Here is a 16,653-nt window from a genome sequence, read left to right as displayed (position 1 = left end):
AGGATCTGGGTGGGTAGAGGGGGAGGGTGGAGTGTAGGGGGATGGGTGGGCAGGGAGGGAGGTAGGACATGGGTGGATGGCAAAGGAGGGTGGTCAGTGGATCCCTGGTGTCCGGGGTGAGCGCCTGGGCATTGGGGTGGGAGCTGGCCCATGCCGTGTGGCTGCCTGGGGTAGCCTGGTCCTCCCGGGCTCTTGGTAGACTTTCTGCCTAGAATGGGGCAGTGGGGGTGGCTCTTGGGCTCATGTGGCCCTGGCCTCTGTGCTTGGCCCGCCCGGGATGACTGGTGCCTGGTGGGGTCGGCTGCTGCTGGTTTTGGCCCGCTGGGGCCTTTGGCCCGCTGGGGCCTTTGCCCCGCGGCCGTAGCGGGCTCTGGCTGCGGTCTTTCTCTGCCGCCATCTGGGGGGATGCACGTTCACCTCAGTGGTGCGGTGGCTGGGATTCGCACTCCAGGATTGCTGCTGATGGCCCGGGTCCTGGGGCTCTCCTGGTCTGCATCTGTCCTTTGCAGGGGCTCGGTTGCCCTTGCATGGTTTCACTCGCATGGCTGCACTCATGTTTGAACACTCCTTACCCCACACATTCTGTTAAATGATCTGCATTGTCTGTACTGATATCTACCTTTATTTGCTTTGTTTATTTCATGTATTTACTTCTTCTGACATATGTGGTTTGCTTTTGTGTGTTTCTTTTTTCTTTTGTGTTTCTTTGCCTACTCTCATCAATGTGTGCAAGCATAGATCTTGCTGCTCCGGCAATCGTTGAGATTCAGGTTTTCTCAGCTTCCACATCTCTTGCAGGTACTCTTGATGATTGTTGGCCCTGTTTTCCCACAAAAGTCGTCAGATCGTCTCTGCTGTGTGTTAGTACAGGTGTAGATAGATTGTGTTAATACAGGTGTAGAGAGATTATGGTGTATTCGTTTTCTTTTGTTTTCCTCTACTTTCCTTTCACTCTCTCTCGCACTTCTTTGGACTGTGCACTTTTCTTTTTCCTCTTTCAGGTCCAGCAATATGACATGTAATTCAGTAAGAATCCAGCATCCAAAATAAATGAACGAAATAAAATAGAATGAATACATTAAAAAAAAAAAAAAGGGACCAGATAACAAAGCAAAACTCTGTTGCGGATCTGGCAAAAATGCTCCTTGTCGACCAGCCCGCAGTAACTTCTACATTCAGTGAAGTTTGCACCGCCCTCCTTTTATTCTTGACCCTTCCCGTCACCGTTGCAACCTCTGAGCGCTCATTCTCCAAGCTAAAACTAACTAAAAACCACTTGAGGAGCACAGTGGGACAGGAGAGACTGAGTGGACTTGCCATGTTGTCCATTGAGCATGAGAGAGCTAAGAAAATGGACATACAGAGCATCGTGGACGAGTTTGCGGAGGTGAGTAAGCCAATAGTTCTTCATATTGAAATTGTATTTGTGAACATGTGGGCCGCTGTGCCAGTTTTACTAAACTTTATAGCTCCTGATACAGGCTCTGAGTTGAAATAGTTGAAGTGGGTGTCAGAATGATGCGGTCGCTATCCGTGGTGCTGAACTGCTTTGAATTTGTGTTGTTTTATTATCACTGACCATGTAGCCTAATATTTTTGTTGTTCTCTTGGTTATACTTCATGTTTGATGGACTTCAAAATAAAATAGCCCGTTGCGCTGTTGCGGGCATGTGTATATTCTAAAATGATGTTATATGAGCTTTATTATTTGGGTTTAAAGGGCCCAGTCTTTTGCCCCGCACCCGGCCCAGCTCTGATTTGTTCCACTAGTGCACTTCTCCCCCGTGGGATTGCACCTAAATGAAATAAATTAATAAGCTACCATTCAACCAGTTTTCCCTGTAATATTATCGTGATTGCAAAGGACGACATTTAAACTTATGCACTGACCCGAGCAGCAGCATTCTCCATGCCATGTCCCTCTGTGTTGTGGCTGCAGCAGTGTTGCACTTCTTTTTAAAAACGTATTTAAACTTGCCGTATGAGCGCATTACAATTTCCAATGGCCATCACCGTTGCCATGGTGACTCATCGAATCGGGCTCCGTTGATGCTGGCTTTTTATGGTGCACGTGCTTAACTCCAGGTGAAACTACTCCGAGTTGATTAAACAAACTCAGATCCGCTGTTCTGGAACCTCAGAGTTTCCCATCACAGAGTAGATCAACTCAGAGTTCAGGATTGGACTCTGAGTTTGTTGAACTTGCTTTGCGAAACGGACCCCTGGAGGGCTCTGCACCATAGACTACATATGTATATATATTTTTAAAAAAAGACATCAATGTAACATATTTAGTTATGATAAACTACAGTTTTTCTCAAGATTGAAAGAGCAAACTGCAAAGTAACTAGAAACTAATGTTGACACATAGGCCTAAACATTGTGGAGTTTTTAATGGAGTAAAAATATGGACTAGCATTAAAAAATGTATATGTTACGTCCCCCCTAAAAACAGGAAAGCAACATACCAACCAAAAGAAATGCTGGAGCCATTGTGAAGTGCAAACAAAAAATATGAGTTTTATTTAAACAGTGCGCCAACAAAAAAGGTGCACAAAAGTTTACAAAAAGAGGTGGGAGGAATGGGATGAGGTGGTGCCAAATTGATAATAAGAAAACAAGGCCTGACTAACTCTTCTTAAATAACAAGGCAAACCCAAACAAAAGACCTAATCTACCTTTTCTACAAAGCAAGCTTTACAATACATAGGTGGCACCCACCAATAAACGTAGTGTATATAACAACGATTTCCCAAGTGCTGAAAAGTGTAGGGTACCTAACTTACCTAATGTCCCAGCTTCACCACCACAAAAATGTACATCCACGTTTCTACTCAGCAAAACACAAGTCTCTCAAACAAAGCACGATGCGGTCACGACAGCAGCTCCCCTTGATCTGACACTGGGCCTGGTTTTTGTGCTGAAGCACACCACATCTGATTGGCCAGCTCAACAGGCGGATCCACTCCGGTCATTAGCACCTGTTTAACAAGACAGAAAGGAGGGGGGAAAGAGAGGCAGAGCACACACACACAACCAGCCAGCCCTCTGGCACGTAACAAATAGCATAAATACTAAGAACAACAAGAATAAAACACCTTACAGGACTTTGATTTCAAAAAAGGTACTCCTTGTTGTACAGTATTTATGTTTACATTCAATTGTTATTTGAACAGCTGAGTATTTACTCATGAACCAGGTGAAGAAACCGGTTGTATTATTTTATTATTTATTAATTTCATTTTGTAACTGTTCACTGAAATTGCTGGTTTCAATAAAACTACTTGTAACATTTTATATTTGGCTTTGACTTTGACTGTACATTCGCTCTTACTTTGCGGAAAAAATATCGGGATATATATCGTATATTGATATTCAGTCTATATATATATATAAGATATGACTTTTGGTTCATATCGCACAGCCCTAGGACAGAACCAAAAGCAGAAATTCTAAATTGTGATAATCCAATATGATGTACTTTAACACCAGGTAAATAAACAAATCAACTTTTTGCATCTGACCAAATCAAAAGGTAAACCTTTATCAATGAAAACCAATGAACCAAGTGCTTCTGTCTCTACTGAACTAATGCATTCTATTTGGGAAAAAAGTGTTTTAGTACAGGGGTTCTCAACTGGTGGGTCGCGACCCAAAAGTGGGTCGCGGACCTGTTCTGGATGGGTCGCGGACAGCTGGTCAAAATTAAATAATATATAATGTGCGTCTCAAGTTGGACTTATTTTTATTTTGAAAAAACTTTTATTTTGACAGGCACAGTAACCATAGTTTGACGTTCATTTTAAGTTTGTGTTGCTGTTGGGACGCAAGATGGCAAAGCACAAATATGACCCGGAGTATTGAAAATGTGGATTTTCATACTAGGGCTGGACCCGAATAGCCAACTATTCGTTCGCTGTGCTGAAATCGGGATATCAGTTTTGATCTCCGTAATGTGGCTCGCACGAGAGCATCAGCTGGTGGAGCTGTCATGTGATCAGACGCTGAGAAAGAGATTTGGGGAGGTAAGCCTTTCCCACTTCGAGTGCCGCAATGTGATGGCTGAGTATCCATCCCTCGCCACTCCTGCAGTTAAATCAACCTTACCATTCAGCTGAACCTGTTTGTGTGACAGTGGCTTCTCTACCTTGGTCCAGCTCAAGTCACAGCAGAGAAGCAGGTTGGACACTGAGCATGATCTGAGTAGCTCTGTCTACTGTCACCCCAGACTCTGAAACTCTAATTAAGAGTAGAGCATGTGCCCAACTGTCTCATTAACTTCAAGAGAGAAAGAAGCACTTAATGGAGTATTCAAAGAGCCAGATATTTTCCTCAGGAGCTTGCTGTGTCTAATGTGTGTTTCGTCTGCGCTTTTTGCCAGAACCTCCCCGACGGATCGTCACCTCCCCAGCTCAGCTTTGTCAGCAGAACCTCAGCCTCAGTCGTCTCCTCTCCGGGTTCCCTCCCCAGGAATCTTCCCCAGGATCCCCTTCACTCACTCGGCTTCCCTCACAAGCTTCCCGGTGTCCCTTGATTCCCTGCTATTGTAAAATAAATCCCTCTTGTCTTCACTCCCAAACCCTTTGTTGCATTTTTGGATCCCTCCTTTGACTGAACCCTCACAGTTGATAAGGCATTGCTGTTCATACAGAAGTATGACTTTAGTTTACTTAAAATACATACATCCTTTTCAGGGTCTTATTTCCTAAAACTGACCACATCCCAAAGTTACACCTTAAATGGCATTAAATTATTAATTTAGGACATTTTCATGTTTAAATTAAAGATGATTTTCACAATATTTGGTCAATTTGAAGAGTTTATGAGAAAATCTCTAAAATGTTTTGATCAACAACTTATCTGATCACACATCATTATACCTGTGATCTAGCTCCTTCATAACCCATGAAATTAATATGATATTCAGATTTGAGTCATATTAACTCAAGATATATGCCAGCTGTTATGAGCTTCAATCTTTGGACACATTCTGTCAGAGGGATGGCACTTCTGGAACATCAGGACGCTTTGATGGGTCCTTACTTTGACTTTTAAAAACTGTTTGAAAGCTAGGACTTGGGTTCAGGTTAGAAGCAGGTTCAGGTTAGGATTACACTAATAATATAGCTTTAAAGTGTGATGGTTAATGTAAAGCCTAGAGGACAAGGAATGCATTGTATGAATGAGTGTCCTCACAAATACAGACATACAAGCAGAGGGACATATTTGAACTCTGAGCCTGTGTATACTCACTTTACCTCACAGCTGCTTCAGCATCAGTATGTGCTCCCATTGGTTTTAAAGAGAGACTCACACACACACACAAGGAGGCTAATGTACAATAACAAAAACAATGAGCTTTCATACAGTTGGAATGACTGAATTTTTAAAGTCAAAATCGAGTTAAGTGAATAAAACAAAGAATTGAAAATAGACAAAAGATTGTCATCTTCAACAAATAATCTGCCGCACTGTGTAACAGGGACAATTACTGGCTGCCTGAAACCCAGTCCCATTAGTCTCTATGTGCACCTGTTAAAGGAGGAAGCTTCAGTCATTGATGAAGACTGTGATGTTTCCTGTGTGTAGAAAATGCCCCCAAGTTAAGCTGTAATGTATAGCACTGTTGCTGATGTGGTGCCTTTCCTTTTCCAAAGTTACTGGTGTTTATTGGATAATTGCCTTTGTGGGCGGGCCAGCTCATGGAGTGGCTGTGAGGTGGGTCACGTCACGTAGCAGATTGGTGAGTGTGTATGCGCTGGTCGGAGGGAGCGGCGATTTTGTAGGCCAGTGACTCCGATATAGATATGTGTGCGTGAATGACAGGTGAGTGCAGTCATTGTAGGACTTGTGGTGTATTTATATGTTCATGTGGTTGTGTAGGACATGGCTGTATTTGTGTGGATGAGAGTTCGGGGTTAATTTATGTTAATTGCCTGCCGTGTCTCTTGCTAGCTAGCCACCTAGCCTACCTGTCCCTGCCCATTAAGTTTAAATGTCATGTGTATTCATGTTATGGTTGTTTCATATATAGTTTAGATGGCATTATCGCTGTACTAGATGTGCCGTGAGTGGTTTGATTATATATTTAATTGCCGCTGTTTAGCGCTACGCGTCACCGGATGTAGTACTGACCGGACTACAAATTAAGAGCGTCATCACCGGAAGTGATGCGTGTGCTACTGATGGTGACTTGACTGAGTGTAGAAACTGTTCCAGTTAATTATTGTTGGTTATTGCACTGGTGACATGTTAAGTTAATTTATATATGTTTGTTTAATTAAGTGTATATGTTATTTCTGTTTTAGGGAAGCCACACACACCCACACACCCATGCTGTTCAAGAATGTCAGTAAAGGAAGAAGACGACACTAAACCAGCATCTCCAACTTTATTTACCTCCCTTACCACTCTGAACGGCTTCAAGCAGTGCTCTGGCCAGCACTCCTGGTGTGAACTTTGATTTAACCCTGAGCCAGCACCCTACTAGGCAGAGACAGCGTTTCCTCCCCTACACTGTGCCTTATTCACGTTTTCATTTTCTCAATGTTTTTTTCTGTCTTTAAAGCCAGCTATAATTAATGTTAGATCAAATGACATTGCTCAGCGTCAACAATGCTTTTCTGGTTGCTAATCCTTCGACCCAGATTTCAAAACCTGACGAAAGCTGTCCCAGATACCTTGAGACTGTTTCAGCAGTATAATGGTGCCCAGTGTTTTCAAATCATACGTCAGCTATCATATAGTACATATATATCATATATAAATGTTTGGCCATTTCAGATAAATACTGTGATGAACAGGCTCTGCATTATGTTTGATTCTACTGTTACTTTTTTATTTTCATGTCAACATTTTAATATAGTCCTGTTTTTAATCAACTTTCAGCCCAGTCTGACAAAAGAATGTGTAGTTACACAACACACAGTGCATTTTACACAAAAAAGGCAGTAAAATTGTGAGACTCTTGTGTTTTTTAGAGGCCATTGTTGAGCAGGACTCATCACACTAATGTGGTGACCCCTGAGGTCACCCTGAGGGTGGCTCTAATGTTGGTTTTATTGGTTCTGCAAGTTACTGCTTAATGTAGTCCGTAGCACCTATGGGCCCCAGTGTGTTTCTGGGTTACTAAGGAGCTGGCTGCAGTCTAGTGAATCTCTTCTTACCTGCCCACACCACTGGCTTGTGATTCTCACAACTCCATATTGTTTTGGATTTAATTTGGTTTGTTTTAAGTTAATTAAAACAATTTAATTATTATACTTGCCAACCCACGCTACCACCTGAGCCACAGCCACCTTCTAACACTCACACTAACAACACAGAAAACAATCAGAGCTTTCTTTTCTTTTTTTAAAATGTTTTTATACCCTGTGAACAAGTAGTTTTGTAGCGTCAAAAAAAGCAAAAATCGTCCATATGACTGACAAAAATTGCCAAAAAAACAATGCTCCCCTACAGGGCCTCAAACCCATTTTCTGGCCTCATTGGCTCGATTTTGTTGCTCTATTTATATGTCAGGTGAAAGGAACTCATGAATTCCATGATGCTCAACAGGCCAGCAGAAAAGAACAGACCAAAAACATGTATGAATCTTAGGATTCTAGAGCCTTTACTGCAATAGTAACTAATTTTTATGCTGTGGACATTATCATTATGGTGTGAGATTGTGTTGCAACCTCATATGCTTTCAAAATAAATTAGCTATCATTTTTCAAGTCATTTTACACCCCGTTGTATTTAAGAAATGATTTAAGTCTTGGTTTGTCTGCCTGAGTGATCCAAATCTTAAAATTATATAGAATATTGTATAAGAACAAATTAGAGATTTCCTTGTTGCAAACCAATATTAAAATTTTACTTTAAAAGCACTTTGTGGTCTGTCTTTAGTATACAGTATGCTTGTAGCTTCCAGCTTCCATAAAACTTCCTCACTGTAACTGATTTTCTTCATGTGTCACATTACATCAGCCCTGATGGTAACAGATGTTTGGTCCTTTGTGTCCTTTTGTCTTGAATGAGACCCCCAACCACCCACACACCCACCCACCCATCTGCATAAGGAGACAATGATGTGCGACCGCCATGAATATTAAATGTATGAATTTATTTTAAAGCAGCTGAGTCTTTCTGTCTGCTACCCTTTACCGTGTCTCTGTTGTCAGCCCTTTAATGTGCTTGTTGTGCTGGTGTGTGTGTGTGTGTGTGTGTGGAGCCAGGGGGGCATGGGTAAAGGCATTTCTCACTGTGTTGGGGACAGCTGACCTTTGACCTCTTAACACTCCTCAATATGTTTTTTTCAGGCCGAGTTTGTATTAGCATGATTAGCTCTGTATCATCCAGGAGGCTGCCGGTCATTCATCATCATTAAACTGCTAAAATAAATGAGGATGATTGACAGAGACATGGCACACATTCATCACAGTTATCACAGGTTTTCTGGTTAGTCACAGTTTGTGCTTCTTTGTTCCTTCAGTTCATTCTTTCTCTAAATATCTAGGTTGGCAAGCAGGTAATAGGTGTATTATCAAATCAGTAAATTCAACCATTGTAGACTCTGTTCCTGTTGACAGATACAGTTGTAAAAGTGTATTTCTTCTCTGCTGAATAGCTGAGCTAGCAATTTCCCCATGTTTCTTGTCTATATGCCAAGCTCGGCTAAACACAATCTGGGTCTCTCTTTGTACTGGATGAACTTTCACAATAGTGAAGGTATTTATGACCCATCTTTCAGCACAAACTGCATGTTGCATGTGAGCTTATTCATCTAAAAGACCAGAGGTAAACTCTGGATTGAATGAAAGTGTTGAAATGTAAAGCTTTACAACCCTATCCCCTGAAAATGATGTTCCTGAACAACTAAACTGCATTCTCAGTTACGTTTTGTCCTGCATGGCATCACAATTTTTCAACTAAACTTTTATTTTCAAGACACCAAAATTACTAAGAAAAATAATGCAAGTTGGGGTAAAGGACTACTCTTGATAGCTGGACAGCAATACAATGAATGGTAATGATGTTTTTTATGAGAAATGTATTTGTGACACATCACAACCAACCATAATCAAGAACAAAAGACATTTCCATCAAAACATATTGAAAAAGCAGGTTAGTTATATAGAAAAGTGATTTTTGGAGACAGGTCTCATTTATACTGCACATGTGATATCGCTTCACCACAAATACAGTCTGAACAAACTGGCGTAGTTTACACAGGTCCAGTGCTGCTGTTATTAAATCATGAACCTTTAGGATGGCACCAAGCATGGCTGCCTTAGTGTGCTCTGTTTCATCTTTACTCAAAGTATTTCAACTACTTTTTGTGACTCATAATCCCTTTATTACACTTACTGTTAATTTGGTCTGTAACACTGCTTCTTTTTATTTTTGTCTTGTAACACTTACTGCCTGCTGACTGGTAACACTTATTTAAATCTACAGGTTACTGTTAGACACTAAAACACCAAGTCAAATTCCTTGTATGTGAAAACCAACTTGGCCAACTAAAACCAACGATTCTTATTAAGAAAAAGGGGTGAGCAAATACAAAGATCCATCCATTATCTATACTAGGGATGGACTGATACCTTTTTGATTTACGATACCGATACCGATACTTCAACTTTGAGTATCTGCCAATACCGATACCATCTCTCCTCCTAAACTTCTTTAGAAATACCTTATTTGCATGGGCACATTTGTTTAAGATGGCTTTATCAAAAGCCTCATACTATTAAAGCATAGACTTTGCTTTTCTAAGAAAAGAAAAAATAGCCAAAAGCATGTCTCAAAGTGAAACTGTAGCTGCTTTATTTGAGCTGCAATTAGACTACAGTGTGCACTCAGTGTCATTCAGATATTTAGAACAGATCAAAATGACACAGCAATTTAAAGGTTAAATTACCAAAACTTGGTATTAAATAATAGTACCACTAATAGCCGCTCTCGNCTCCATACAGGAGGCGTCTTGAGGCTGTAATCACCAACAAAGGTTTTTGCACTAAGTATTAAATAAATTTCAGTAAGCGTGTTCAATACTTATTCCCTGTGCCATTTCACTTTATTACACATAACTTAATTTATGGACATAAATGTTTGGATTTCTTTGTATGTGAGCATTACTTGGGTAGATGCCGACATCTGGTGAAAATTTCATTCAATAGCTCGATTAGAAATATGTTTTTTGAGAGAAATGTTGACGTGTTCAATACTTATTTTCCCCGCTGTATATCCCATTTCTCCCATTATGTCAGTTTTCACTTCTCATTTGCTTTTGTTTTATCAAGTAATTTGAATGTTATTTGCAAAGCATGTAATATTTGTATGAGCATGTTAGTACTCTCAATTTCAACATTATAGATTTTCCAATAAGAAGAGGTTTTACTCTGATAATAACAAATACATGGTGAATATATAATATAGAAAAGATATTTAAGTAAGACCCAAACAGTGAGCACAGTGAAAAATAACGGACGAAGGAGGTCCAGTTATGGCCAATTGTTGTAAAAATTGTAATCATAGCATAATTTGTATATATTTGTTTTACAGTGGGTTTGTCAGCCTGTTATGGCTTTAGAAGTGGGGGGAAAAATGTGGCAGATTTAGCGTAATTAAATCAACAAACATTACAGTGTTTTATGTTTGTTTTTTTGTATTTCCACTAAAAAGAACTCCAATATGTAAATGGACTTTATCCAGAAGTGGCAACATACAAGTTATATGTAAAGTAGGTTTTGCATAAAGTCCATTACATGTATTAGGGTTATGGTGCTGATAAGGTAACTTTATTTATAGTGTCTTCTTCATACAAAACAAATGTATGTGTTTCAACGAGTGACAACAGAAACATCCAATGAGTCAGAACAGCTTTAAGTAAAAATTAGAGGCATTTTAGAAATATTTTAAAATTCAGTTGACATCAAAAGAAACTGCATCAATTCAACGTTGCACTAAAACTGTCACACTTAAGATGGATTTTTTCATTTTAAGGGGAGGCACTACAGGTGGATAGGGTAACACGTTTTACGAATAGTTGTTACCATGTGATTACGTGGATTAAGGCAATTGCTTTTTGTGTTCCACATTTTCTGAAATCTTATGTTTGAGTTCACAATTAGGTATTATTGTCTAAATATGTGCTAATTTGTGTACAACAGAACAGGATTGTAAACACAATTTTTTTTTTTGCTGACATTTTAGAGTCTAAGGGGATTGGGGATTTTTCTTTTTAATCACCTTAGAAATATAAATCTGGATGTGAGTGATATATGAAGAAACTCCTCTGTTAAAACATTCAGAATATAGACAGGAGTAAAACTGGAAAGTGTAGTGTATGTCAGTGCAACAAGCAATATCTTGCTCAGTAGAGGAGAAAAAATATATATATTTTGAGAAAATGGCCTTTTAAAGCATGAAGTGCAACATTCCATTCATTCCATACATTTTGGAAACTACCATTAATGGACAAAACAAACACAACAAAACAAAGCGAGTGTTTGATATCACTGTAAAACTTCCTCAGTTATATTCTTAGATTAAGAGATTTTTATTTTATTTTTTTTTTAGATTACAAGTTTCCCGCAATATCTTAATTTTTATTTGTAGAAGATATATCAAAGATAAAAAGTGTATTTTGGATGTTTTCTTTCCACTTGTGTAAAAGAAGAAATGTTAAGGAAGTAAAATAGACCAAAGTCTCAAAACTGAGAACTATGGAGCTAAAACAGAGACAGTATCAGTTGTCACAAAAAAAATAAAATAAAATAAAGTCATTGAAAAAAAATGTCATTGAAACAATCTTCACATTTTTATTTATTTATTTTTCAATTACATTTTTTTCAACGACAACTAATACCCTCTTGTTTTAGTTCCATAGAGATCTGCAGTTTACAAATTAGGTTTTACCCACAATGCAACAGGCCGGAAGAAGGACTTTGCTCTGTAAGTACAGTACACTAGAGCGGACTGGCTGGTTGGCTGGTCTGTTGGGGTACATACCTCTGGTGCATAGCATATATTTTTCTGCGCAGCGAAGGTCAGACATTCAGGAGACGACTGACTAAACTCCTATTTGAGTGGAGGCGGAATGTATTTTGAAGGTTTGATCATTTACTCTGCTAGCAGTATTTTATTACCAGCTCCTCCGGCTGCACCACACTTTCTCATTGTGGAGTTTGAGCGGCTCGACGGCACCATCTTGTGGCCGGGCAGAGCATCGTCTCTGGGAGGAGACTGAAGCCTCTGACGAGCTGCCGAGTGTTGGTCGGACAGTTGGAGTGAAGCTCCGTAAAGTCTGCGGTTGTAGAGTCACACAGATTCTGTCACAGCTTTTGTTCCAGAGTCTTTAGTGAGTTGAGTAAAAGAAGAGACACTTTACAAACCAAAGTCCACCAAGAACCAACAACCCTGAAGCTAGTAGCTCTGAGATCTGCTCGTAGGCTACAATAAGTCGTCTTTTAAAAAGGTAAGAAACTTGTGGCATGAGCATATATTCATGCGTGTGTCTAGAGCTTTAAACCATGTGCGCCACAGTAGCGAGCATTCTCTGTCTGTAAATGCAAGAGCAAAGTTGAACAGTAGCTTGTATCAGGTTAAGGCTGTTGTTATTACTTGAATTGTTGTAGATAACATATTTGGCCGTAAATGACAATGTCCGGTTAAAGTACACTCACCTTGAACTTGCGCCCTGTACACACCTAAAGTAACTGAGTGGACTTTACACAACACAGGGCGGGTTTGTGGAATGTGTAAGCACGTTTATGCTAGCATCAGAAATCTGAGGTATTTGTACTTTAATCTACTTTTATGCCACAAGTGTGACTCTATTGATAAAGTAGTTGTACCAACGGATTTTGTACAAAACCTGCTAAATTATGAGGATATAAGGTGCTTTATAGTTCAAGACAAGGCAAATTTGTTTGTAGAGCACAACAATGGAATGTAAATGGACTTTGAATTGCACTATATAAGGCGTAGAACGCATTAGGACAAGCTATAAGAAAACACAAGGCAATGGTAAAGACTCACATAAAAAGATTGAGAGTGAAGTACAATCAAAACTAACCAGCAGTTTTCAGAAGTAGTAGAAGTCCATTTTTCAATGTATTTTTCTCTCAGTCTTTTATTTGTCTTTTCAGTTCAGGATGGACAGAAAGAACTGTTGTGTGAAGTTGTCAGTCCATCCATCCAGAGGACTCATGGATGAAAAATTCATTGTCCTGGTACAGAAGGTCCCCCCTGGTTTCCAGCTGACTGTCCATGCCCTCCACCAGTGCGAAGACGGAAACAGCTGGGAAGCATTTGGTCACTACACAGCCAATGCCAGTGGGACTGTGAACGGTAGATTGGTCTAGTACTTAGATGTGGAAAATTCAGGGAAATTCATTTAGAAATGTTTGCAGGTATCAAAAAAGTTTGTGCTTTGTACTTTACAGTTTCACAGGATGCCAGTCTGGGTGGAACTTTTTCTGGGGTTGAAGCCATGGGTCTACTGTGGAGCCTCAGACCAGTTCCAGGTAGCAAACCTGGGCTCAGGTAGGCCAGCTGTGAAGATGATGCCAATCAACACAGAATTCATTGTCAGTATCAGAGCTGATTCTCCCATCGTCTCTCAGGATGAGGAAGAAGAATGTTGAGACTCCCATGGAGGTCACAATATCAGTGTACCAGGGTCACCAGACAGACGGCTTTGTGAATCAGGTGCCACTGGCCAGTGTGTTGATAGAGCGCTGGTACATGGCACCTGGCGTCCGTAGAGTTCCGATCACAGATTGCGGACTCACTGCAACCCTCTTCCTGCCCACAGGTAGGACCAGAAGAACATCTAGAGGGAGATGTTCTGTGGGTGTAACTTTGAACAGCACTGGGGGCTTGAACTGGATGTGAGGTGCATCAGGGAGCCAATGCAGTGAGTAGAGACAAGGAGATATAGGAAGAGTCTTTGGGCCTGTTCCCACCTAACTTATTTGGTGTGGGCTTTTTGACTTTTGAGTTTGCGCAAAACCAAAATTACAAGCGAGAAACCTAGGCTTAACAACTTTGGTACAAGTTAATGGTCTATCTCAATCTGGATCAACCTAAACCATGGTTCAGTGTTCCTAGTGTAAAAACATTTTCGGATGGTTTTGACATTGTAGCCAATTACAGGAAATTATATCAGGCTATTGTCAGAACAGGAAAAGGAAAAATAAGCTGCCATAGTACAAAGGGAAAAGATAAGGTTTTTAATTGAAATATGGCGCAACGGCATCATTACCAGACTACTGGGAAGAACTTCAAGTATTTTTGAAAGGATGAGAGAGAAGGAGAGAAACTTGGGGAGGACAGGGGAGCAATGCCAACTGAAGATGAAGACACTTCACCAGCCGTATACAAAGCTGCAAATGCCATTTCAAAAAGCAGCATATTGACCAAGAGAAGGACGAAGTTCCTTTCATTCTAAGCACTTGTCTACAAAACAATCATTGCCAGATGACAAGTTGTAGGTATGTTAGGTAAAGTTCTTGAGTGCAGTTACATTATTACACTGTAAAGATGTAGACAATGCAACAACAACATGGACATTGGTTTGGAATTTCAGGTGTGAAAAGGCCCTTAAGCCGTACCTAGCATGTGCTGTTTGAATATTTAAGCAAACAGATATTTAGTAAACACTCAAAAAGCTTTCCATTAAAAGCAGTTTGTAGTTACAAAATCATAGCAAAAAAATACTAACATGTAATGAAATGATTGAATGTTTTTTGGTTTTGATCTATCTAAAGGACCTGGACCTTTCCCCGGCCTCTTGGACCTGTGGGGGGGAGGAGGGCTGTTGGTGGAGTATCGTGCAGCTCTGCTGGCCTCCCACGGCTTCGCCTCTCTGGCCCTTGACTACCTCACAAATAAAATCACCATGGAAACAGGAAAGGTGGTGGACAACCGGTACTTTGAGGTAAATCTGATTAACTTAATATTTTGGTCACCAGAAAGCAGCAGATAAAAGTAAAATCTACGATATTCATGCTTGTAGCCTGGAAGTTCCTGCACAGTTTAGCCTGGATACTGGGATCTTTTTGCGTGGAGTTTCCATGTTCTCCCCATGCAGCATAGGTTCACTCTGGGTTCTCCGGCTTTCTCCCTCAAGTCCAAAAACATGTTGAAGTTAATTGGTGGTTCTACATTGTCCGTAGGTGTGAATGTGAGTGTGCTTGGTTGTCTGTCTCTACGTATAGCCCTGNTAGTACCAGTTATTTCAATTAAAATAGGTTGCTTACACCTAGAGCCACAGTGTCACAGCTTGGCCTACTACATCACATTGTGACGACCAACGCTCAAGAGCTCAGATGGTGAACCCAAACGAAGGAGGGAGGCAAAGGAAAACAGGTTACAGGAACGTGGTTTATTTACACAGTGAGGGTTTCAGAGGAGGGGAACCAGGTGCGGGGTCCTGTGGAGGGGTTCCAGTCGTGGTGGGGGGAATCCGGGTAGGTGGCCGTCGGTGCCGAGGTGCAGGGAGGACGTCGTGAGGGGAATTGGGTGCTCAGGGGCTCGTGAAGAAGTCCGTTTACCCGTGGTGGTGTGCACTCCGTGAATCTACCCGTGATGGTGCTCGTGGCTGAAGGTTCTCGTGGAAGAGACTCGGCAGGCGTGCCAGGGAAAAACACTGAAGCAGGAGCCTGGAGAAAACGCTGGAGGCACAGAGAAAAACAACAAAACGCATGATACTAATGAAACTCGAAAACTATCAAAGCTTAGCTCAACGCTGTGTACTAAGCGGCCGGACTGTACCACAGTGGGTAAATCACAATCCTCTGGCGCTGGAGTCCTGTGAGCCGCTCCTATTTGAAGGACGAGCGGCTGATGAGCTGATGACCTACAGCTGCCAGCGCCAGAGCGTTCTCCTTGGATTGGCTCCGCCCAGACTGCAAGAGAAGGAAAAACACACACACGCCCACCACAGCACCAAAACAGACATAACCAAAACCCTACACATAAAATCACAGTCCTCACACACATGCCATAAATATCACTCAAAGGTGATGATTTCTTATGGGTTAACACAAAAGATCGCTGGCCCGTTGACACAAATAAAATGTATTTATTTAGAACTAAGTAGGCTACAATATTTTTGAATTAAGTATACAATTCACAAGACTAGTAAAATAAATGACCATACACCCATCTTCAAAATGTGTACCTTAAAACGCAAAAGTTTAAAAGTTTTATTTTAGAAAAAAATCAGACATGAAACAGCCAGCAACAGCTTTTATTGTTTTGTTGTCAATAAAGTAGTACACAAGTCCTCGGACTGCAGAGCTCTGTTTCTCACTGATGAGACAAAATGGAAGAAAATAGCAAGTATATAGCAAGTCAAAAGATTAACAGTGACAATAATAGAACAGTTAAGTTTCCCCACATAGAATAGCCTACTGATCATAAATCGATAACATAATTGACAAAGAATCAGATCAGTAAGGGGAATCGATAATGGCATTGGTATTAACAAAATTTTTATCAATATCTGTGGCTGAACTTACCTCCATATTTAACAACAGATTTCTGGTGGCCTTGTAAGTGGGAAATTAGGGCATGGTATGGCCCTGCCTTGTGGCACATCGGGCACTGAAAAGTGTCCACTCCCAATTTACAGAGCTCTGGGCATGTGCCCTCCCTAAA

General features: G+C 40.7%; 1 protein-coding gene across 1 annotated transcript in view; it reads left to right on the top strand.

Annotated features, from left to right (window-relative positions):
* Positions 1-12,411: 12,411 nt before the first annotated feature.
* Positions 12,412-16,653, top strand: part of LOC103374069 (acyl-coenzyme A thioesterase 4-like) — a 51,075-nt gene continuing 46,833 nt past the window's right edge. Inside the window, exons 1-5 of the mRNA XM_008304098.1 lie at positions 12,412-12,463; positions 13,137-13,338; positions 13,434-13,533; positions 13,614-13,804; positions 14,760-14,929. Of these exons, the coding sequence (XP_008302320.1) occupies positions 13,143-13,338; positions 13,434-13,533; positions 13,614-13,804; positions 14,760-14,929 (657 nt within the window). The 5' untranslated portion in view covers positions 12,412-12,463; positions 13,137-13,142. The remainder of the gene's footprint in view (positions 12,464-13,136; positions 13,339-13,433; positions 13,534-13,613; positions 13,805-14,759; positions 14,930-16,653) is intronic.

This window comes from Stegastes partitus, unplaced genomic scaffold (assembly GCF_000690725.1).
Source record: "Stegastes partitus isolate 25-593 unplaced genomic scaffold, Stegastes_partitus-1.0.2 Scaffold2133, whole genome shotgun sequence".
NCBI classification, from domain to species: Eukaryota; Metazoa; Chordata; class Actinopteri; family Pomacentridae; genus Stegastes; species Stegastes partitus.
The sequence above is the reverse complement of the archived record's forward strand: the minus strand, read 5'-3'. Positions and strand labels throughout refer to the sequence as shown.